We start from the raw sequence: 23,674 nt of genomic DNA on the forward strand, positions 1-23,674 counted from the left end.
GGAGTGTCCCCTGCTTCCGGAGATCTGGAGGTGGTGACAGGGGAAAAAAAAGAAAAGCGGACCCTGCGGGGTCAGATTCGACCTGTGTAGGAAGGACGGATCTAACGCCACAGGGTCAGAATATGAGCGGAAGGAAAAAAGGTAAGTAGGGGGTGAGTGTATGGGGATGGCTAGGGGGTATTGAGTTTAGGCAGATTTGGCCGTGGCAAAATTGGCTTTGCAGCCCAATTGAGCGCAGTCAATTCGGCCGGGAACAATTGTGCCACAGCAAAACTGTATATATCCCAGACCATTACTATTCAAACAAGAGGCAATTCCCTCAAAGGAGCGCTGTAGACCAGACGGGGTAAAGTCAAGCAAAATCAGAACATCTGCATAGGCTATGCCGTTTACTTTTGAGTCCCTCAAATCTAGGAGGATAGCCACCCCATCCAAGACTATCCTCCCAGAGGTCGGCAATGTACAGACTGAACAGTGTCTGGGTGACGACACAGCCCTGATGGACCCCCTGTTTACCAACAGTCTTTAATTTCCCCCCTCAACATTCTTATTTATCGCTTCACACACTCCATTCCTCACATCGTCTAACTTATAATTCTACACTTGGACATGCGCAATTGAAATCTCCTGCTGTTATTATCGTAGTAGCGTCTTGCCTAGACCATTTAATCAGTGTGGACTCCAACTCATTGATCACATCATCAATCTGCTCTGACAGAATTATAATAAATGTTTATCACTAGTGTTTTGATCACTACATTACCATGACGATCAAAAACACCATTTACCAACAATGCCTCAGAGACAGTATTAAACTTTTGGAAAGATCTCCCTTGACAATTCTTTACTTCAGTTAGACGACCTCCAAAAGGTCTTCCCTTATTCACTCTGTTTGCAAACTTTGCCTGAAGTGTGAATCCATCCAGAAGTGGCACCACATCGAACCAGGTTTCCTGAATCAGCACTATGTCGTAACAGATCGTTTGCAGATTTTCACCATGAAACAACTCCATATTAAAACACAAAGTTTTATAAGTGAAACACCACAAAGAGGAATTAGTCTACACCCAAACTACCCATTCTTAGAGCGACCGCTGAACACATTATTTCCCAGAAATATTTTTCTGCTGAGCTTTAAGGATTCTTCACTCTTATATGCTTCAGGAAATTGTGGGGCTATTGTTCCCGCCCCACAAATGTTTTATGTGCTGTGCATATACGAAATTCAGTATCGGATTAGCAGGTTTATGGCGGTTAGTCCATGTATGAGGGTGGAGATTCCCCCCTCTGATACAATTCGACCTTAACGGCGAAACTGCTATACAAATAAAATACAAGACAACAGGGATGCGGGGAATAGAGGTGGGAAACCACCCCCTTTCTTCTAGTCCCTCCACAAATGCAGGGATGAACTTCCTCGACTGTCTGACCATTGCCACATCTAAAATGGCAAATGGAACCTTCACCTAATGCAGTCACCTACATACTCGCCATATTTGGTATGCCCCAGTGATTAAGCGAGGGTCTTTGTTGGGTTGGGCCATGCCACTACATTTCTGGGCTTTGTGAGACAGGCCTGGTATCAAGAGACGACACAGACAAGTGAAACAGTTTGAAAACCTTTATTCTCAATGGTCAGGATGGTGTAACGCCTAACTTGGCCTGACTCTAAGATGGGAATGTTCCCCAACGGAAAGAAAACTAAGGGAAGTCCAAGTGTCAGCCCAAAACAAAATACTGTCTGCGTCCAAACCTATGCTTGCCCTCACTTCGACAAAATAACAGGGTGTATGGGATTTGGCCAACTCAATAGTGTTCAAAGTAAAAGTAATGTGACAATGGAGCTCTTCCGTAGCCCCCTTTGCCAAGTTCAAGACAATCAGCTAATGTTCAAAATGAAGTTAGCATGACAATGGAGCCCCTCTGCAGCTCCCCTCCCCAAGTTTAAGGCACCCGGGTTTAGAAAGTTTCACAGGTTCTCATGATTTACTTGGCAACTCAGACTGGCTTGACAAAAGTTCTCAGGGTGTACTTCTGCAAGGGGTCTCTCAGGCTTCCCTCGCCCCGCGCCAGACCCTCTTGATTGTTCACAAATGCTCAACTGGTTCAATATTGTCTCCTGTTAAGTATCAATGTTCAATAAAGTTCCACAGCTAAGGATCCCCTGGTCGCAGCGGAGTTGTCAGACCACACAATCCACCCACTACAGTTTGCACAACCTGGGGCCAGACTACAGAAACCTTGCACCGGTGCAAGTGCACAGTTTGCACGCTATTAGCACTAGGGAAAATTTTGCCCTATTTTCAAAAACACTGAGACACATTAAAAACCATTGCACCTCGGCAAGTGCAGTTTGGCTTATTAAAAGCACCAGGGAACACATTGCCCTATTGCAAACAAGATGCATTTTCACTACATTTTTCCACCAGGGCAAAGTTTTCCCTAGTGCTAATACCATTCCGTATTAGCACTAGGGCAAACTTTACCCTGATGCAAAAATGCATCAAAAAATATACCTTTAGCACTAGGGCCATTTTAGCCCTGGTGCTTTTAATATGCCAAACTGCACTTGTCGAGGTTAATTGTTTTTTAATGTGTCCCAGTGTTTTTAAAAACAGGGCAAAGTTTGCCCTAGTGCTAATAGCATGCAAACTTTGCACTTGCACCGGTGCAAAGTTTCTGTAATCTGGCCCCATGTGCCTTACTTTGCTTGAGCTCTCCTGTACTTCTTGTGGGGTCTCTGCGGCCCTTCTGGATCAGCCTTCTGCATGGGGGTCACCCCAATGCTTTGTATGGGGTCTCTGCATCCAGCCTGGATCAATCTCCGGCCTGGTGGCCATCCCAATGCTTGTTCAGCACTCTCTGCTTTGTTCCTTGTGGTTGTGTCTCTGAGGCCATCCTGGATCAGCCTCCTGTCTGGGGGCCATCCCAATGCTTCTCAACGTTCTTGGTTTATTGGAAAATCTCTTTTCCTTTACTTTTGGAAATTGTGTTCTCACTTCGGTTTTCACACAGCTCCCCTTTTTGGATCTCTATTTTGCTCTGACTTCAGGGACATGAACAACTCCCCTTTATTCACAGGAGCTTCCTATTCAGCTTCAGCGTCTTTTGATTATGTGTACGTGCTCGTGACCACTCTGTTACTTTGTATCAACAGAATCATTTTTGTCAATTTCACCCGACTTACTGGGCTTTCACATCACTTTCTTCTCCGACATTTTACTGACAGCATCCTTGTTGTCTGAGGTCAGGGTATTCCCACCTGCCCCTCAGACACTCTTTGTACTACCGACTCGGCCCAGGGGAGTGAGCACTGAGCATTCAATTAAGAAGGCATTAGCACACCTCCTGATTCCCTTTGGCAGACCTTTACTTGCAACTGTAGTGGCAGGCTTTTCACCACACAGGTATAGGGTGTACCCGCATGCAATTGGATTTCCCCAGCTGCTCCTGGGCAGCCACAGCTCCACAACCCTCCTCCCAACTCGTTCAAACCACTGAGTGCTTGGGTGCTTTGTATACTGTTCCGAATACCTGACAGGCTGAAGGTGTGCATGGTTAATGTTGATTGCCTGACCTTGCCTGGCCTCATTAGTGAGACATAGAAAGTGAAGAGGATGACGTGCCTTGAGCTGCATCATCTCCTCAGTACTATAATGGCGTTTCTCATAGGAAGTCTGCATTCTTCATGACACCCTCTTCTTTGTCTCAGTCCTTGAGTGGTACTGAGGGAAATAGATGTTCTGGAACGTGCAGTATCCTGCAAAGGCTACGGGGAGGGGTTTGGGTAGGTCAATGGTAGAAAAAGGGGATGCCATGTCTCGCCCTCTGGTATTCCTTCCCTAGTTCCTGAGAACACTCTACTTAGGTGATCCTCCCTCGTGGCTTTACACCCTGCGTCAAGAACTGGTGGCTATGCCCTTTTCTCGGTCATCTGATAGGCGGCCCTAATACCCTCAGAATTCTCACAGCTGGTGCACGAGGCATGGTTGCACTCCTTATGATATGAGGGGAAGGCCAGCGTCAGCCTTGGTTTCCACCGAAGGAGTCTTTCATTTTGGTGAATCCTCCACTTTTGCTTTTGGGTTAAATGCTTATTTTTCATACAAGTCTTTTTCGGAACATTTCTTTATGTGTGGACACTCTAAAAAAGAAGGTGCCTTTTTAAAATCTTTTCATATGTTATTTTTTCACAGATGGGGCAAAACGAAACAATAGACAGGGCAGAAAAGGAGATGCAGAATTCCAAAGGCTACTGATTTAGATATCAAAGAAGAATTTCAAAAGGTACATCTAGAATAGGCCAGGAGCCTCCTGTTACTGCTTTGGTTTGTATCAGCACTCTGGAGTCTGCAGTGACTTTTCAGAAGCATGAAATGCTTCAAAGTCCTGATTCTTCCCAAAGAGAAACCTGCACAGCCATATTCATCAATTAAGTGAACAGAAATGGGGAGAGTTTACAGACAAAGCAGGCACAGTGCTAGGTCACACCTGGAACATAAGCACGGATAGGATAGGTTGTATACCACACTCTGACCGCAGGAACTGTGGAGGTAGCTGGACAACCGTGGTACTGTTTTAACTCTTCTAATACATTTTGTAGAGGAGCAGCCGAATGCCTCTGCAAGAAGTTCCACCCTCCCCTCCTACCTGTACAGTGGAAGCCTGAAATTGCGCCATGCACGACACCAGTCGTTATGATTATTCTGCGGAGAGCCTTCAAGAAAAGATATCCACTAAGAAAACCCTATCTGATGTATCCCTGTAGAGATGACAATGTCTTGGACGAGGTCCCCAAAGGAATATGAAGTCGAAAGAAAGAAGTTGGCGAGTTCACAAGAGAAGAGCGTGATGCACTGAGAAGAGTGGCTGAAGAAGAGGATGTATAGAACTTATGGAAGCAGATGACGAAGTAAAGAATCGAGTAAACCTTCATATGCGAGGTAAAGATTGCACATGTGAAGAGCACTGCAGAAAATGCAAGCCATTTAATAACTGTACAGATGCAACAACGCAGGTAGACTAAGCAATCTTAGAAGCTAGCTAGATGTAGTGAATAGACTCCAGGCGCTGCCGCCATTATATAGAATCTGGACTTCAGTGTCACAATTTTAGTAAGCTTACGCACATGGAGAAGATGGCTGAACGTTGTGTCGCAGCAAGAAAGCAGCTGGAATCGAGGAAGGACCGAATGCTGTCTGGCCTGGTGTCAAAGACTGGAGCAGCCAAAAACTGGTTATCTAGCCTTGAAGAACAGTGAACGTGAGAAGCTGAGTCACCCCTTGTTAAGGTGCAAGAAAGATCAGAGTGCCAAGTTGTATTCATTTAATACAATTAAAGCTAGAAAATGAGCTAAATTACGGTCTCCTGTCACGTGGGCTATGGATAGAAATAGAAGTTGGGCATGCAGCTCTAGACTTAAGATGGCATGTGCTCACGCTCCCATATATTCCCAGGAGCGAGAATACATTGCAAGGCTAAGTTCAAAGGCCATCTCCACGGCAGAAGGCATGGGCGAAGAGAGATGTTGGGCTAATTGGGTGGGGAGACACGGTCAATGTCCACCCACTGACACCTGGGGTACCAGTTTACGTGCCGCAAGTGAGCTGAAGGTTCCAGAAGGGTACGAGCGTGCCAACCAATTATAAGAGGCCATATAACGAAAAGCCTTATAGTTTTATAGCCAATGAGGAGCTGTGTGTCAAACAACTGTTGGAGATGACTTGCACTAGGGGCGGGCATAAGTGTCCACCTGACTGTAGCGACCCAATCACAACCCGATCCCTTATAGAAAGTATACTTAGATGTTCCCTTTGAGCCAACCACAACTCTGTAGGTTTGTCTCTTTTTTGCCACAGTGTGACGTTACGTATGGTGAGTTTTTACTAAACGAATGCAATTTTTTATTAAATGCTTCAAGTGATATTATGCTGTGCGACATCCGTTGTAACTCCCTGTTTTAGACAATTGATAATAAAACAGTAAAACGACTTTGCCTTCTTCCTGAGTTGGTTTGATTATTTGGTGTAAGAGCTACTCTGCATCCCATCTACTACACGATATGCTACCTATTTATGGCCATATGTTCACTTGGTAGCAGGGGATGGTTAGACCTATCGATTAAGTAACTCCAGTATATGATCGAACATCCTCCGCCATTTAGCCGGAAGATTGCAGGGTTTAATGTGGAGAGCGGCCAAACAGAAATCTTGCTAGACGAATCGAGACGATGGGCAGGGTCCCTCTTTGACAAAATCCCTACCTGGTTTCCACAGGCACTTTGCGGACAGAAGGAAAACAAAAGTGGTCGGTTGGAGGAGGACACGATACCGAAGGCCTGGAGTCGAAAGGACGAATGGTGAGTGGACTAAGCGGAATGGCAAACTAAGGGAACAAAGTTGTGGTCATTTTAAAAGTAACAGGAGTAACAGGAAAAATTGTGTAAAGCTAGAGAGATATAGCGCCCGCGAATCCTGATCCAAGGGGTCCAGAATAGGTCATCTCCGATCCCAGCGGGGGTCCCTAAGCTACGTATGAACATGTTCATATAAGGAGACGAGCTAAACTCTGATCAGTGTACTGATTAGAGGCGAAGAGGAAAAAGGGTGATCACCAAGGTTTTTATGTGCAAAGTCGACTAGCCTGTCTGTGTATTGGTGTGAAGGAAAGGCGTCTGAAGGTGATGTATGTTGTGAAAGAATTGAGATAAAAGTCAAGAAGTTATACTATCTATCTCGGGAAGTGGTTGGTACCAATCCAGAGATAAAAAGAGGTTTTGAGCGGCGATTGTTGAAGCGCACTCATATTTGTTGTTTTTGGTGAAGGTATTTTTATAAAGTCTGGTAAGTATTGACAGTCAATTGAGACTCGTCATTATGGAGGACACTCCTCTGATGCACTTATGTAAGACATTGCCAAAGCACATGCCCAAGCTCAAACAGTATAGTGCAGAATAGGTGAAAGGCACAGCAGATAAGATGTTCATGCCATGGCCGCAAGGGGGATCATTGTCAAAAGCAGTACTGCAACACATGACCACATACTTGAATGCTGCATTCACGGGGAAGAAATTGGAGAAAAGGCTAGCCATTTTAGAGCTTTGGAAAATGTACCAGGAAGAGAGGGAAGATCCGCAACCTGAGGAGTGGATGCTTAACCAGTGTAAGGAGGAAGGTGTTGAGCCCTCAGCTCCCCTTACCTCACCCAAAGTAAAAGACGATAGTACAGAAGATGTAGGGTTGTATTCTTTAAAGGAACTGAAAGTGGTGACAGGGTATAGTAATCTGATATACAAACCGCCTGCTTATAGCAGTGACAATAGTCCAGAAGAGAGTAAAAGAAAAGAGAAGATCTTTAAGATCATACAAAACAAGGAAAAGTAAAATGATTGCTCGAATGTATCGACAAACAGTACGAGAAATTAAGAGATGGAAAGGAGAGAAAGATAAAGCTGATGAGGTAACACTCATGAAGAATGATGTCAAGATGTGCGTCCTGCGGACGCTGCATACCTGTATTTCCAGAAGACTTGCGCGCCGGTGTCGCCAGGTCGTTTGATTAGCAGACTGAAGATGAAAAGGCGATGCAAAGAACCAGCCCCAGTTCCGTCCTGATTACACAGGATTGAAAAGGGGACCAGTTCCTGACGCCACGGATGGACTCTTCCTTGTTTTTTACGTGACGCCAGAACAGTGCAAGCACTGGCAGGGAAGGTCTGTAGGTGTTGATCTGAAGTCTTGAGTGTGAAGTACTCCAAAATAGCTGAAGGTACTGGTAGTGAAGGGTAGATATGCTGCTGTGCTGCTTCATGGTGAAGCAGAGAAGGAGTTCCAGAGGCAGCCGGAGTCTACACCCTCAAGGCACTGGTACCCAAGCAAAAGAACAGACAAGAAGGCAACCCAAAGGGAGAGAGCAGGGAAGGAGAGGGAACCAGGTAAGGAAGGAGGAAGGAAGGAGGGGAACAAACCCCAACCAGGACCGGACCAGGAACCAACCAAGGGCAGCAGGACCAAGGGACCAGGGACTCAGGACCAGGAATACCAGCACAGGGCCAGGAGGAGCAAAGAATTAGACAAAACAAGGAGTGAGCGGAAGGACAGGACCGAACCGCGTTGAGACGCAGCGAATGCTCAGACCAGGAAGCTTATGTGGGGACTCGGCATGAAAGCGAGGCTTGACCGCAATCCGGATCGGTACATGCGCGAAAGCAGAGCTGCCGTGGAAACGAGGCTTGAACCACAAGCTCATTCCCTGACGCACCCGCGTACTAACGCCTGCGCACCAGCTCGTCCAATACAAGTGTGCACCCCATGAATGGGAGAACCTGGGATGACACCCCTCCTCCAAACCCGGAACTGGGGGTACAGCCGCCAGGCATGCCCCCTCCCCAGAGGACCCCCGTGTTTCGGAACCCAGGTATGTGTCCTAACAAATGAATGGATGCGAGTACAGATATTACTCAAGCTAGATGGGAAAAGCATCGAGGAAGTAAGGCAAAGAGAAGATCAGGATGAACACGAAAGAAAAGACAGGGAACAAGAAAAAAGGAAGAGAAGCATAACAGAAAGAGCAACGAGACCAGATGTATCAGGAGGAGGAAGAGAAAAAACAAGAACGGGAAGAGGAGCAAAGGAAGTATGACAACAGGTAAAGATCAATAGAAGATAGGGAAAGACGAGAAAGCAAGAGAGAAGAGTAGGAAGTGCAGAAATTAAGGGACAAAAGAATACAGAGAGGACGAGAGGAGAGCAGAAGCAAGGAGATAAGAATGAAGGCAAGAGGAGAGAATTAGAAGGGAGGCGAGAAAGCAAAGGGAATTAGATGTAGAGTTAGAATGTAAGGAGGAGACAACAGCAGCTTGATATATTAACATCATTCAAAAGGAGCTAACGGGGTCAAGTCCAGCAATACGAAGGGACAGAATGGAACAGTTCTTTCGGTTAAAGGGAGCAACATCAGGAACATCAAGAGTAGCGCTAGACGAAGAGAACTTCTAGACGAAGAGAACTTTGATAGTATCGGGACAAGATCGATAAGACCTATCAAGAATTAAAGGAAAGTAGCAAATCAGGAAGCTGAGGGAAGGGAGATCAATCCCTTGTATTTCAATTACGAGACAAAGGAGAAAATCCATTCAGCCTCGAACACAGAGTCTTATCCTTAAGCAGACTGAAGTTAGATAAGGGCAAGGCATAAATTAGTTTTCAAAAATTAATTAGCGGTTTGCTAATTAAATGTTTTTTGATTAGCAAACAGACCCATTTGATTAGCAATTTTCTACTAATATCAAGACGTTATTTGCACTCAAGACATGAAATGTGCAACAATACAGCAGTTGTGAGTACCGCTGAAATAAGACATTAGTGAGGAGGCAGGTCTTGCCAATTCGTTACATTTCAGCTAGACCTAGAGGTCGGGTATATGTTTACCTATTCAGCCTTAGAGAAATGCACTCGACCCATAAGAACAGAGGACAACAAATTTAAAATGTGATTTCTGTAAAATAGTGCATGTTACTACAAGCCCACTATGTTTGGCACACTGCTGCCCCCCAGAGGCTAGCCATGCACAGTGAAACTTTTATCTGATATTTACTGCAAACAAAGTAATGTTAAATAAAAGTTTCAAACTTCTCTTGTAAATGCTACTCGCCCTTCATAAAATCTACTCACCTATGCGAGTGGGCGAAAAGACTTCGCGAGCCATAGATGAGTCTGTAAAATGTAAAAGGTTAGCTGCATGAATGGACACAAATAGCTATGATAAAAAAGGCTCTGAAAGCAGTTTGGCCCGTTGTGTCCCACAGGTGGTAATATATAATACAATCCTAAGCATAAAGCAACGCGAGAGCTCGGGAGGCTATCTACAGTGTTTGGTATTGCATTGTACAGACTGGATGGAACTACTGATCACTAATTTGCATAAGCATCTAGTTTGCTTTCTGTATTGATTATGTAAAAGTTAAGAAAGAGACTAAGCAGAGTGGATTGCATAGCAGGCAAAGAACTTGGCAAACTAGGTGAATATTGTAGTTTGTGGACATCTCACTTTCAGGGTACCTGGTATAAAGCAACAGGGTGTTAATATAGAATGTCAAGGAGTATAGGTTCGCTCATGGGTTGAGCACCAGTTGCAAGATGTATGCAACTTGCACGTTACAGAACAAGTTTTTTTCATCAAAAGCATTTGATCATGTACATTTTCAAAAGTGTTCACCCGTCAATATGATGCATCTTTCCCAACAAAATAAAATATAGTTGACACTATGATATTTAGATACACTAACCTAAACATTACTGTAAAGAATGGAGATGATGCAGTGTTTTACAGTATCAATACTGTAATTATGGATTATGTAACAACTTATATTTTATGAATGGAATTGCACAACTATCTTTTAATAAAATATAAATTTGACACATACATCTGTTTGCCAGACGGGATATAGAAAGCTTAACAAAAGTATCATCCTGATTACTCCTGGATTGCAATTATTTGAAAAAGAAAAATAAATTCCTGCCTAGTAATCCCACACATGCCTTTGGCACTCAAGAGTCGAGGAGACAATTACTGCTGCACTTTCTCTCCATTAGCACTTGAAGTGAACAGAGAAGAGAGGGTGAAGAGAGCACGTAGGGTAAGACGAATGTAGGGCGATCTGTGCTTTCATTGAAGAGGGCAACTTAAATAACTAACTTTGCTACACAAGTGTCCATTTGATTAGCAAACCTATTGCATAGCAAATTCCTATGCAACACTGCTTATTTTATGCCTTGTAAGGGTGAAGGGGACGAGAGTCAACTAGTTAGGGACTAGACATGTCAGACGAGGAGCGAGAATCCTGCAGACAGACAAGGAAGTAAGATGGTCTGATCTAGAGCAGCCTAAGCAAAGGACGCCAGATCCCATAGCATACCCAGAATGTCCCAGAGGATGATCGTATAGTGAGAAAGGAGAATCACTGATATATGTGAACATACCAGCGAGGAGACATTAAGGGACCATTGTTTGCGCAATTTCCCTTATTGGAAAAAGGGGGAGCAAAACCACAGTACATTCTATGGCCACAGATGGATAAAGATCATTTAAATTGCAAACTTCCGAGTTTGACGATGGGGGTGGGAAAATGGATTTCCGAATTCAAAAAAAATGACAGGAGGAAACACATTGACCATTGGAGACATTAAGGGTCTCTTGGCAGCCATTCTTGGGGAAAGAGCTGATGACATATTGAGAGAGAGAAGGCTATTCAAGTGTGATCGCACAATGGAGTGCTGTTTAATAATTGCAGAGCAGATATTTCGAGGGCTCTCAGGGTGCAGTATCCTGACACATCAGATTGGGTGCAATTATGACAAGTCAGATGAAAGAAGATGAAGACCCTATTGCTTACATTCAGGACACTCAAGAGCGTTGGACTCTTGAAATGAGGGAACCATGGGAAAAACCGGTGGCATTATTTTACCACGTTTTATGTCAAGGGTTGCCTGAGCAAGTACAGAGGCAAATGAAGAAGTAAGTGGGGATGGAAGCGAAGCCATGGGCTGAAATACATCTGACAATAATGCACCACTGTCGGCTATTGCAGGAGAAAAACAAGAAGAATGATGAGGCAAGGAAAACTGAGGAAGCTAAATTAGTTCAGAAGAAATTGTCAAAGTATGCCAGAGAAGGGACGGTATTGACAAGCAGAGAAGGGCTGGGAATACAGCGAGCAGTGGGTACATCGCAGGCGAATAATCAGCACCCGATGGACCAAGGAGGGAATGCGTTCATGCAATGAGGCAGAGGCATGGGCTATAGAGGAAGGGGTGGATTTCAAAGCAATCAAGGTGTGTTTCAGAATGCACAGAATGAGAATCAGAACACACAAGAAGGATTCAACCAAGGGGACTAATAAGGCGGCCTCCTCCTGTATGTTGGACTTGTGGGATGACAGGGCACATTGCACGCATATGTGGGAGCGAAGGGAATGTACAGAATGGACAATTCGAGAGGGGGACAGTTTATCCTCCACCATATAGCACACAAGCTAAAGAAGGGTTTGCCTAAAATCAGACAGTGTATCAGACACAAGCGCAGAAAATGCAACAGACACAGCAACCACAGCAAGTGAAAATGAATCCACCGCAAGGGCAGTCGCAACATGCCCCCATGCAGACACAATAGTATGCAAACACAAGACAATTACTGATACCCAGAATAGGAGGTGCCACTGTAGTATGAGGGAATCCTTTCACAGGTACAGGGCTAGGCATATACCCAAAATAAGACAGTACTGAACACATCAAGTCGCCCTGTGAGCTATCAGTGACACCAGACCCCCAAGAGGAACAAAGGTTCGATGTGACAATAGGAGGCAAATCTTTTTCTTTTTTAGTAGACACTGGGGCTACTCGTTCATGTGTACGAGAGGGAAAATATCCAATGTCGGGAATTGCCATGAATGCTCAAGGGTTCTCTGGAGCTACGAGTCGAGTTCCTTTTACTGATGAATTACCAGTCTTGATAGGAGAATGATATGTCTGTTCCATTATTGTATTCATGACAGACACCATTTAACATTTTGGGAAAAGATTTAATGCCAAAATTTAACATGACAATTTCTTTTACTGACAAAGAGCTAGTGTGTTCCACTCCTGGAATACACTACATGAATGTGGGCAAATTTATACTGGCATTCACAGGGCAAGTGGTTCTGCGAGGTGTACCAGTAGAGCCAAAGGTTTTTCTTCATGGGATGAACATTCTATTGACATGGCTAACTGGCTTAGTGGGAAAACTATGAGGATACCAGACAAATTCTTGTTTAGACCACAGATACCTATGGACGAAGAGGGGGGACAGACTATCCCTCAATTAGAAGCAGCCATAGTACGAAAGGAAATGGCGATGCTTGAAGGAACGTATGATAATAATAATAATAATTTCGCATTTATATAGCGCTACGAACCCTCAGGTATCTGAGCGCTGCTTATTATTACCCACAGTGTGTGGTGCTCATTTATCGACCTCGGAAGGATGAAAGGCTGAGTTTAGCAAACTCTGCACGGATGTAGCGCACGCTCTACTCGTTGTGCCACTTGACCGGCTGATGAGGGTAGACCATGGAGAACAGTAATCGTTCTCAAAGAAGGATGAAGGCTGACTGACATTACTGATGATGATATGTTTAGAGATGATCCAAGTGTTCTTTATGTGCATCACATACCGGATAAGAATAGAGAAAAGGGAAAATCGCACAACGAATGGCAATAATGCGGCGGCGGCGTCCAGCATTTTTTGGCAAAGACTTGGAGAAGGTGCCAAGTGTCTTATGGACCACAGGCCCTTATGATGTAGGACTACTGAAGGGATTAGGGGAAGTTAAAATAAAGCTGAAGCCAGGGGCAATTTTACCTCGAGCAAAACAGTACCCCATGTCTCGAGAGGCTGAGGAGAGTATATTCAAAACTATTTCAGCACTGATGAAACAAGGTATTCTAGTGCCATCAGAATCATCATGCATTACCATGGTGTATCCTGTGAAAAAAATCAAAGAGATGGTCGTGGAGATTCATACAGGACATGAGAACGATTAACCAGATTGTAGAGGCAGACTTTCCTTTAGTTCTTAATCAGGCGACGATACTATGCAGTATCCCAGTGGAAGCACCATATTACATGGTGATTGATTAGAAATATGCATTTTTCTCAATCCCGTTGCACAAGGACTCACAAGACTTACTTAATTTACGTTCTGCCAGACTCGTCTGAAAAACACTTGTTTGCCCCAAGGTTACTGAGAGTTTCCATCAATCATTAACAGGGTCCTACAGATAGACTTAGGCAATACTGATTTGAAAAGTGCTGTGATACAGTACGTAGATGCATTCTAATTTGCAGCACTACAGAAGATGAGTATAGACAGGACTCGATTCAGTTGATGACTAATATAGCAGACAAAGGATACAAGGTAGACAAATAGAAGCTACAGTATTGTCAAGAAGAGGTGTTATACATAGGGCAATTGATTTCACAAGAGGGAAAAAAAGTTACACCTGTAAGGGCTGAGGCGATTATGAAAACCACAAAACCCCACAGAGTGAAACAGATGCAACAATTTTTGGGGCTATGCAATTATGTTAGAGCCTGGGTGTTCAATTACAGTTCATACACAAGACCCCTTTGCAGGCTTTAAAGAAAGCACAGGTGAATGGTGTTACAATAGAATGGACTGAGGAAACAGAGGAAAGATTTGAGGAGTTGAAGAAAGCAATTTGCAGAGCTCCTGTTTTTGGAATTCCCAATTATGCTGAGGAGTTTTATATATTCTCACACACAAATGAGACAGTCATGACAGAAGTGCTTACACACAGGACTACATTAGGGCACCAACCTCTATTGTATTACAGTGGGATTTTAGGTCCTGTTATGAAAGGACACTTTCCTAGCGAGCAGTCATTGGCTGCAGCCGCATTCGCAATTGCGAAGTCTACAATTATTGTAATGGGCTGTTCTATGACGCTTTTTCTGGAACATGCTTTGTTTGCCATTTTAGAGAAACCTAAGGGTACATTGACATCCTCGAGAGCATCTGTTTATGAAGTAATAATTTCAAATCCGACAATCAAAATTGTCAGATGTGAAATTGTGAATCCAGCCACATTTGTAGCTGAGTCAGTGGCAGAGAGTGATCGTGTGCATGACTGTGCGAATTATGTTGAATTTTATGATGATTTATGGTGTGTAAAAGAGAATGCATTGTTAGGAGGGGAAATTTTCTTTATTGATGGTTCTTTGAAAATTGATCAAACGAGTGGAGAAAGGCATTCTGGTGAAGCTGTAGCAAGGCATAGAGAAAATGGCGAGTTTGAAATTGTAGTAAGGGCTACACTACTGTCTCACTTTTCAGCACAAGCGGCAGAGTTGGTAGCGCTAATGGTCACGCTCGAGAAACACGAAAGGCAAGAAGTGATAGTGTAAAGTGACTCTGCCTATGTGACATCACCCGTACACGCAGGGCTAGCACATTGGAAAAGGAGGGGCTACCTCAAGCGGACAGCACTCCAGTGCAGCACACTTCCTTATTGGACAGGCTTATTAAGGCACAAGAACTCTGAGTAGCTATAGCGATCATTAACGTGCAGCGCATACTAAGCAAACAGATTTTTTTCTCTTGCGGGAAAGAAGCCATAGATGCAGAAGCTGAAAGGGTTGTGTATTCACCAGATATCTCAAGTTTTGATACTCGTAGTATAAGAAAGGGAGTAACCACGACTATGGTAATGCAAGTAGGGTTTAATCATTTGCCAAAAACCCAATTCATGGAAATTCAGGGAAGTGCACTGCAAGAAGAGCAGGAATTATGGAAATGAAGGAAGTGTTCTTTATCCCCCACAGAAGCATTATGGTGACAGGATAGCACAGGAAAGCCAGTAGTATTATTAAAGACCACGCTAGAACTGCATTAACCCCCTCATGTGACTATGGAGAGTCTTGCTGCAACAATTGCAGAAAACTGGTTAGTTCCGAATCTGTTAGAATATGTTGCATTCTATGTACAGAACTGGATCGTATGTCAGAAATGTACAGCTGGGCATACACTAAGAACGATTAGGGGAGTTATTCCTAGACCAAATGGTCCTTTTCAGCATTTACATATCAATTATGTTGATATGCTGCAGGAGTGTAATGGATACAGGTATCTGATAGCGGTGGTATGTCCCTTCTCTAGGTGGATCGAGGCAGGCCCGCGTACACACCCTGATGCCACTTCGCAGCAAAGTTTTTAGTATGTGAAATTTTTCCAAGATGGGGCGTGTGTGAAGTGCTGAGATCTGATAATGGGCCACCTTTTGCAATGAAGGGTATGAACACATAAGATTATTAAGCATTAAGCACAAGTTTTGTACTGCTTATGAACGCAAGCGAATGGGAATATGTGAGAGACTCAACGGCCTCCTTAAGGAAAGGATTGCCAAGCTTAAGCTAACGTTGAAAAAGGGATGGCTATACTGTGTGCCCTTAGCTTTATAGCCCCTAAGGAATCAGCCCGGCTCGGACCACCACCTCACACTCCACGAACTAGTATCAGGGAGGTGAATGAGAATATCTCTTACACCTCCATTGAGGAGTAAAAGTGATGCCCAGAGTACTGTGAAACTGCTAGGTGATGAGTTGCATAATTATTTGACATGTATGGCCTCTAGCAACTATCATTTCAGATCAACTCAAGCGTCGGGGCGACCAGGCTCCCAGCTTCCGAGAATCCTCTTACGGACCCGGACATACCGTGTCTTTGCATTTCTACTCTTCGAGTTGCCCACCCATAGTCAGTTTCTTGCAATCCTTGTGTTAATCTGTACTCATATTGCTAGTGCTTCCCGTTATTCCTGGTTTCTCAAATCCGTGCCCTCGTCTCTCTCGCTCTCCATATCAGTCTCGAGCTTCCCTATTCCTCACAGTCAGACCGCGCTCGCATAACAAACATCTTTCCTGCAGGCGGCTAGCCTTTCTCTCACGGGTAGGTTCATTCAGATTCCTGGGTTAATAGCGTATGGGAACCGGATCTCTCACATAATTTAGCCACTAAATTGTAATTTCGGGATTAGCTCTCACAGGTTGCTCTCTGATCTACAAACTCTGGGAAACACTGGCAGGGACCTTGTTTCTGCCTCTGCAGGAGTACGCTCATCGTTGGGAACGGTAGGCGATTAAATACACGCAGGGCAGTTCAGCCTTACATATCTTTCATTCCCACCTTGCTTACCTTACCTGTTCCTCATTCTTTACAATAGAGGCATTACTGGTTTTAGCAGTGTCCAACGAAGCAGCAACTCCACCTCTTTCCCTAAGAAGCCAACACTTGCATGTTAAGTAAGACACACATCCCTGTTTCTTAAAAGAAATCGGAGTTTGGAGTTATTTACAAATATTGATTATTCTTACATTTGGAACTCGTCTAGATTGCGGGAACCCACAGCATCAGAATCATCACTTCCTCCTCGGGTTCCGACTGGACACACCGCTCTCTAGCAGCCCAGCCAAGGGTTTTCTTCCCCACAAGGGTTTCCCTGGAGACCACTCCTTGTTCCCGTAATTCACAGCAGCTCAGAGTGGCGACTAGGTGAATTCTCCAATCATCTAGCAGTACATCCTGGCTAACGTTAGTGGCTATCAATGTCTTTGACTGTTGGCAATTGTTTCACTGTCTAGTCGCATCTGAAATCCAGTCCTGGTATAACAGTTATAGGAATTTCTGTAACTTCCCACTGCGGGTCATCTAAAGTTGCCTCGCTGGCCACTCTAGTCTGCTCCTGCTTCCTTTTACTGGAAGGCCTGCGGTTGCTTGATACAACTCCAAGAGTCTTTAAGTCATTCCCCAACACGACTCTCCCAAGCACCTCATTTTGAACACCGACAGGTATTCTTACAGTCATAATATTGCACTGGATCAGAGCTGGCAGTATTGGAACCATCTGTAGTGGGCCTCCAGCAAGTTTAGTGGGACCTTTGGGTGCCTTAGCAACATCCCCAGGCTTGAAAAAAACGTCATCCACCACTGTAATGCTGGCCCCAGTGTTTCTAATGGTAGGGGTCTCCTGGCCATTTGCAAGTACACTGTCCTAGTAGTATTATTTTGTGTTATCTGGAATAGAGTTATACACATGTACATTCTGCTGTTCCCACAGACACAGGGACACTCAAGAAACACCGGCAGAGACTCCAATGGTGTCTTCAGCCAATAGTTGAAAGTTACCACTTGCCATATGAACTTTTCCCTCAGGGATGAAGGCTAAGGAGGCAGTGTAGACCCCTGAAGGCGTACCCTTACACCTGGGATCCCCTTTCACATGGTCAGTTAAACACAAGGTCCTGGCTCCCTGAAGACTCTCCTTAACCTCCGACTTTGTGTGGATCTGTCCCTCCAGAAAGTCACACATACCTTACTTGTTCGAAAACCCTCTGCATTATCCACACGGCCCTCTGCGGCCTGGGGCCGCATTATCTTCAACTCTCTCTTCCCAAATACCTTTCTTCTCTGACTCTTCGCTCATCTGCCTCCAACACCCTCAGGGTCAGCTGCTTCTCCAAGCAACGAGTTGGTGGTCGATCTCTCTCTTCGGCAGGGGCCTCCCTCTGGAACAGCCTTCCTGCCTCCCTGAAACTTGAAGAGAACCATCTCCGGTTCCGGAACCACTGCAAAACCTTCCTCTTTGCTTCTGCTTTCTCTGCCTCTCTCCCCTGCTGAAATTCCCGGCCGAAACTGCACTGGTTACCTGGCCACCCTTTCTGATCTTGGGGCCAGGTCCCGCCTTTGCACACCTGCCCTGCCTCCCTGGCAACCCCCGCACTTAGGGACTGTTTTTCTGCATCCCTACAGTCCCCCTACCAGCACTTATGTCTGCTCTTACCTTGCACTTGCCACCATCAGGCCGCTTTATTTATCGTATTTATTCTTCTATCCCATGTACTGCACTTCCTCCTCTCCCTTCCCCCTGCACTTTTCCCTTTCTCCCTACCCTTGCACTATCTGAATGACACCTGGCCTGGTAGGATCGTTGTCCGTCTTCCCACTGTTTCCCCTCCCTTGCCTCGTCGTGCCTTGAAACACTTGTGTATAGGCGCGTTATAAATGCCATATCATATATAGCTGGGAAAGGGTTAATCTACATTCCATTGGGGGGTTCAAATGTTCTTACCTGTTTGAGAAACTTGTTAACCATTGTTTCCTTCCCTAACCTTATCCTTTTTGCCACCACTTCAGTATTACCAGTTAAGTGTGAAAAGTGATATATTAATGTCCACAGTGTCCTAACTATTGAAGTCACCTCAGGATGTAGAATCTGTGTGCCATCCCAAAAGGGTATCTACTTACTTTATTGAACTGAAGAAGTGTATTTTGAAGTGTATTTGTATTGTTGCCAATTGCTCCCTTCTAAAGAAGGCTTATTTTAAAACTGACTGTTAAATTAATAAATAATAATTTAATCAAGAAACCTTGAGTATAGGTGTTATTTGAAATCATGTCACTGTGAATCTCTACGTTGCAACCCTACAGCTCACATTGATCCCTCTTGCGATAGGCCTGGCTGCTCTGTCACTCTAACAACCTGTGTAGTACATGCTTATACCAAAGGGTGGGTTACATATTGCCAAGAGGACAAGGATGGTGTAGTCTCCCACAGGGTTACTGCATACAAGCAGGCCTAGCAGACTCCCTCCTCCTAGAGCCTGCAAGTTTCTTCTTGACTCTTCTTATTATTATATTTTTAAATAGTCTCACGTGACTTCTTTAATCAGCTCATATAATTCCTTCAAACTTAATGAGGCGTGTGTCTCTTCTCAGAGGTTGGTTATCCGATCCTTAAACAATGACTTTGATCTCTATTGATGCAAGATTCACTTTCTGGTTTCCTCTCTTCCTTTAGCCTATATAGGGTTGCTTTCCCCCTTTCCCAGGGTATTGATACCCAGTCTCTCTCATTCTCTCCCTTTAGACTCTCTTCATTTCTTCTCAATTCATAATATTCTTTCTCCTTCTACTCAGTCTTTTGACAGATATTCCACTCTTCCCTTCTCCTCAGCCGTTGTTCTGTTATGGTTAGTTTCCTTCCCATTTCCTAGTATAGCTCAGCTGTAACGACCCAAAGTGGAGCAAGTTCCTTCAGACTGACTTTTCTTCAGTCTTTCCTGCCTCTCTCCTTCTTCCTCTTTTCTCTATCCCTGCACCTCATCCAACCTCTCCCTGGCCCAATTTTCCTTCTTATTCCCTCTCTAAACACATGAACACCTGGCAATGGCGTCAGAACTCCCTCATGAATAGCCTGCTTCTGGCACCTTTAAGACAGTGGCCCCAGAGCCACTGGTTTAGTGGTGCCCCATGAATAGTATGCTAATCTTGCCACTCTCAAGGGTTTGCATGACAGCCTGCACTCGCTATTCCCACCTCATTTCTACACAGCGTTATAACGGTATCCATACATTAATGGTTCCCAAGTGCCGCTTTTTTCACTCCTGTGTGGATCACATTAACATATCTTCCTCAGAAGGGGCTGCCACCATCTTTAAAGTCAAGTGACCGTACATGGCTCCTGACTGCCTCTGCCATGGTTCCCTCGCAGTTTCCCGCTTGTATCCTTCCCTCAATTTATCCGATGTCCACGGCTTGTGGGCGAGCCATCCTGGGTCTTCCTTTTTGGGGACCACCACCGGTTTGGAAGTGGTCCTGCGGTTTACCGCACAGACTGCTTTTTTTTGGCTGGCCTTTTTGGTAGTTGTTCTCTCCTGGCCAGCTGACGGGCAGTGTTTCCAATAACATTCTGAACCCATTTCTCCCATCAAGGGTTAGAAGGACGTGGGGCAAGATTGTGCCAGCAGGCTGGAGCATCAGTAGCGGGCAATTTATCCTGATCTGCCATTCCATGCCTGCCATATTTATTTATTTGTTGTTTGCTTGTTAGACGCTTTTACAGGAAACAAATTTGGTTTCAAAGCACCCACAGGGCAGCAGGGAGGGAACATGGGATAGCAGTACAATTAAATACAAAAGATATAGAGGGGGGAGGGAAGGCTGAACCTACTATGCCTTGTGAGTATTCAGAATGTGCAAGTGCAGGAAGAAAGAGGGCAGTGGAGTAGGTGCTGTGGTGTCCGTGCTAGAGGGTAAGCCGCATATGAAGTGCAAGGTATGGTAAGTGCTATGCAGCCAGGAGCTGTGCTGGGTGGGAAATGCAAATCTCCAGAGCGGAGGGTGCACCAAGGCAAGTGCTGAAGGAAGACACATGCTGGGGAGATTGGGAGTGAATGGTCAGAGGCCCAGAGGAAGCATAGGGGTCCAAGACACCAATCACAGCAACTGTGGGATTAGCAGAGGAAGGAAGAAGGGAAGGAAGAGGATAAGAGTAATGTTTTTAGGGGTTTTCAGAACTTCGGAAGGTCCTGCTCAAGACGCAGCAGGAGGAGGAGGCTGTTCCCGATGAGGGATCCAGCTGAGGAAAGCGAGCGGCCTCCTGCTCCCCGTTTAGCGAAACGCTTTACACAAAGAGAGTTGGTGCCAGAGGAGTGTAGAGGTGTAGAAGGAGAGTATTTGGTAAGAGAGAGTTGCAGATAGTGGGAACATGGAGTTGGAACAGAGAAAGGGGCAAGTCTTTGGGGACATAGAACAACAACAGGCAAGGAAAGTAACATGCCAACGAGAAGGATAGGGAAGAGATGAAGGTCAAGACAAAAGAACAGAAAACCTGATGGGTTGCGCTGGAACAGAACACTCAATTACAGGCACTAAGACAAGGAATATTTCTGGAGACACAAATGGGTTTTACACTTTCCACAAGTTAGTCACTGGCATTTGTACTTCACACAATTGATGATAGAGGTGCAAGGCAGGCAAATTCATTGGCTGAAATAAAAATAAAAACACCACCACCATTTCTGTACATACTGCATGCACAGAACTTACTTGTCTGCATTTGTAACCAGGTACACTTCACTGAAAAGCTGCCGCCTGAAAAATATTAAAAAAAGAAAAGAAGAAGTAATCAGAGCCCTTGGAATGGACATGAACACTTGCACAGAATTCATTCCCTTCCTTTTCAGTGCTAGGCATATTATATATGCCGTGTGCAGCCTCCATCCCCAGCGCAAAGGGCTGCTTACTACATTTGCTTATCATTAATCTTCTATCATTTCAAACTAATCATCAAAGCCAACAGCCGGCAGAAACCTTTGCCTCAAACACAATCCCCGGCTCATGAGGCCACTTCAAAGAGGATGGCACTATACTAGTTGTGGATCCTCCTCACAACAGCCGAGTGATCAATAAAAGATGAGCCCATTTTAGGCAGCCCAATACTAACCATCAACATTTGTTTTTATATTTTGTGGTATTAATAAAGCGCAAGTTTGCAGTAAGGTGCCTTGACCTTAAAGAACAGCAGGAGGCTGAGAAACCAGGAGGTGTCTCACCAACTAGTCCTCGGTGATCTGTCCTCCAGGTGGCCAGGACGTGGCCATCGCTTTTGAATCCAGTTCCTCTGGGGGTGGACCAGTACGGGAGGATCACCTGGGTGAGGGGTCTTCGGGGAGTGGCAGTGGGACAGTGGATGGTGAAACGCAGTATCCCCTTCCCTTTAACACCTTTACCCCATCCTACATGGCAGGATACTTATGAACTCTGCCCCCCCCCTTACAACACAAACACTTTCTCACAGACAGCCCGCTATGATAGAAAACAGATAACACCCGAGCAGTACACCCAACGTGTCCCAATACAATGGTCAGGCAATTACTGACCATCACACACGCCTGACTTCCATTACACTTCCCCTCACGTTATAAAAGGAGGAGCACGAGAGCACACTCTAAGCAAGGCAAAGCAGACGAGGAAACAGCAGTTTTGAGGCAGCAGCTGAGAAAGAGAGGAAAGACGGCAAAACCGAAGGGGATTGCAAGGAGGGAAATTCCCTTGACCTTTTGGACAAGAAGCCGTTACTTCCAAGAAACCTTGAGAAAAAACGTGAGACCAGGAAACCGGGCTGAAGAATCCTGCATTGTGTGTCGGTGGTACCTGGGGCCCTGCAGCGTCAGTAATCAAGGCAGGGAAAATCTCCAGCCACTGTGGTGCTGTCCTTGGCTCCAAGAACAAAGCTGCTTGAGTGAAAGCAACACAGCCAGTGAGTTGGGGAGACCGATAAAAGACTGGTCTGTGTTGAAATCAATGTTGCAAGCAGCAACATTGTATGTTGAGCGCTTGAACGAACTTTGTTAAAACGCGTGTAATAAGAGACGCAAATGAAGTTAAACTGCTGATGAGTGATTGAACTTTAAAGCAAGCTACAATACCTTTGACAGAGTGGTCCGGCATCGCGTGGGTGCTCAATCAGGGGTCTATGCAAGGTACCCAGTGGAGAAGTGATAAAAGTGGATGGATTTGGTCCAAGCCCGACAGGGGGAGATCAATTGAAAGCTTTGTGTTAAAGTGGGTCTGAGCCAAGCATAGGGGGGACCAGGGTGAATCGAAAATTACCCAAGAAGCTATACACAAGAATCCTGAGGAGAAAGGAACATTTGACAATTTGACACATCAGGCCCTCTAAAGTAAGAGACTTTAACATAGAAGGCCACAATACTGAGATTTGAACTGCATCCTCGTGCTAGAGGAGCAAGAGACTGTGCTAAGCACTAGTGTGCCGCCTTGTCCTGTGCCGAAAACGTGGAGAAGGGAAGCCAACAGCTTGAATATCCTGGCCAATAATTTCTTGAACACTTCTTGTTTCCCACACTATTTGTATTTAGAAGTAAGGATTGGCAATAGGTTTATTAGTATACACCCTTTTATTTTGACAGACTCAACTAGGACTGCGTTATTATTTGATGATCGTAGCTTGCTCCCATCTTTAGATTTAGGATACGATAGGTGTTTTTCAAACCCAGTTGAAGTTGAATAAACACCCTTGAACTGTGATCACTTGTATTTGTCTTACTTAAGCAATATGCCCCGAGCACGGGGGCATTACAGAGTCAAGTAATGCTGCGGGGCCCATAGTTATAGGCCCGAGCGAAGCGAGGGCCTTAAAGAAGGCCCCAGCGCATTACCTACCTCGGTAATGCCCCCACAGCTCGACGCATATTGCTATTAGTATCCCGGCCCGCAAGACCGGGGTACTAATAGCATTCAACGCTGCAGCGTTTC

General features: G+C 45.0%; 1 protein-coding gene across 2 annotated transcripts in view; it reads right to left on the reverse strand.

The window, feature by feature from the left end:
- LOC138487609 (uncharacterized) overlaps nucleotides 1–23,674 on the reverse strand; it is a 508,482-nt gene that overhangs the window by 395,114 nt on the left and 89,694 nt on the right. For both annotated transcript variants that reach the window (XR_011274510.1, XM_069614083.1), the window contains exon 3: nucleotides 21,443–21,487. Coding sequence is in view for 1 of the 2 variants with exons in the window: in XM_069614083.1 (XP_069470184.1) it covers nucleotides 21,443–21,487 (45 nt within the window). In the remaining variant the exon portion in view is untranslated. The remainder of the gene's footprint in view (nucleotides 1–21,442; nucleotides 21,488–23,674) is intronic.

Source organism: Ambystoma mexicanum, chromosome 9 (genome assembly GCF_040938575.1).
Source record: "Ambystoma mexicanum isolate Mex_15411 chromosome 9, UKY_AmexF1_1, whole genome shotgun sequence".
In the NCBI taxonomy this organism is placed as follows: domain Eukaryota; kingdom Metazoa; phylum Chordata; class Amphibia; order Caudata; family Ambystomatidae; genus Ambystoma; species Ambystoma mexicanum.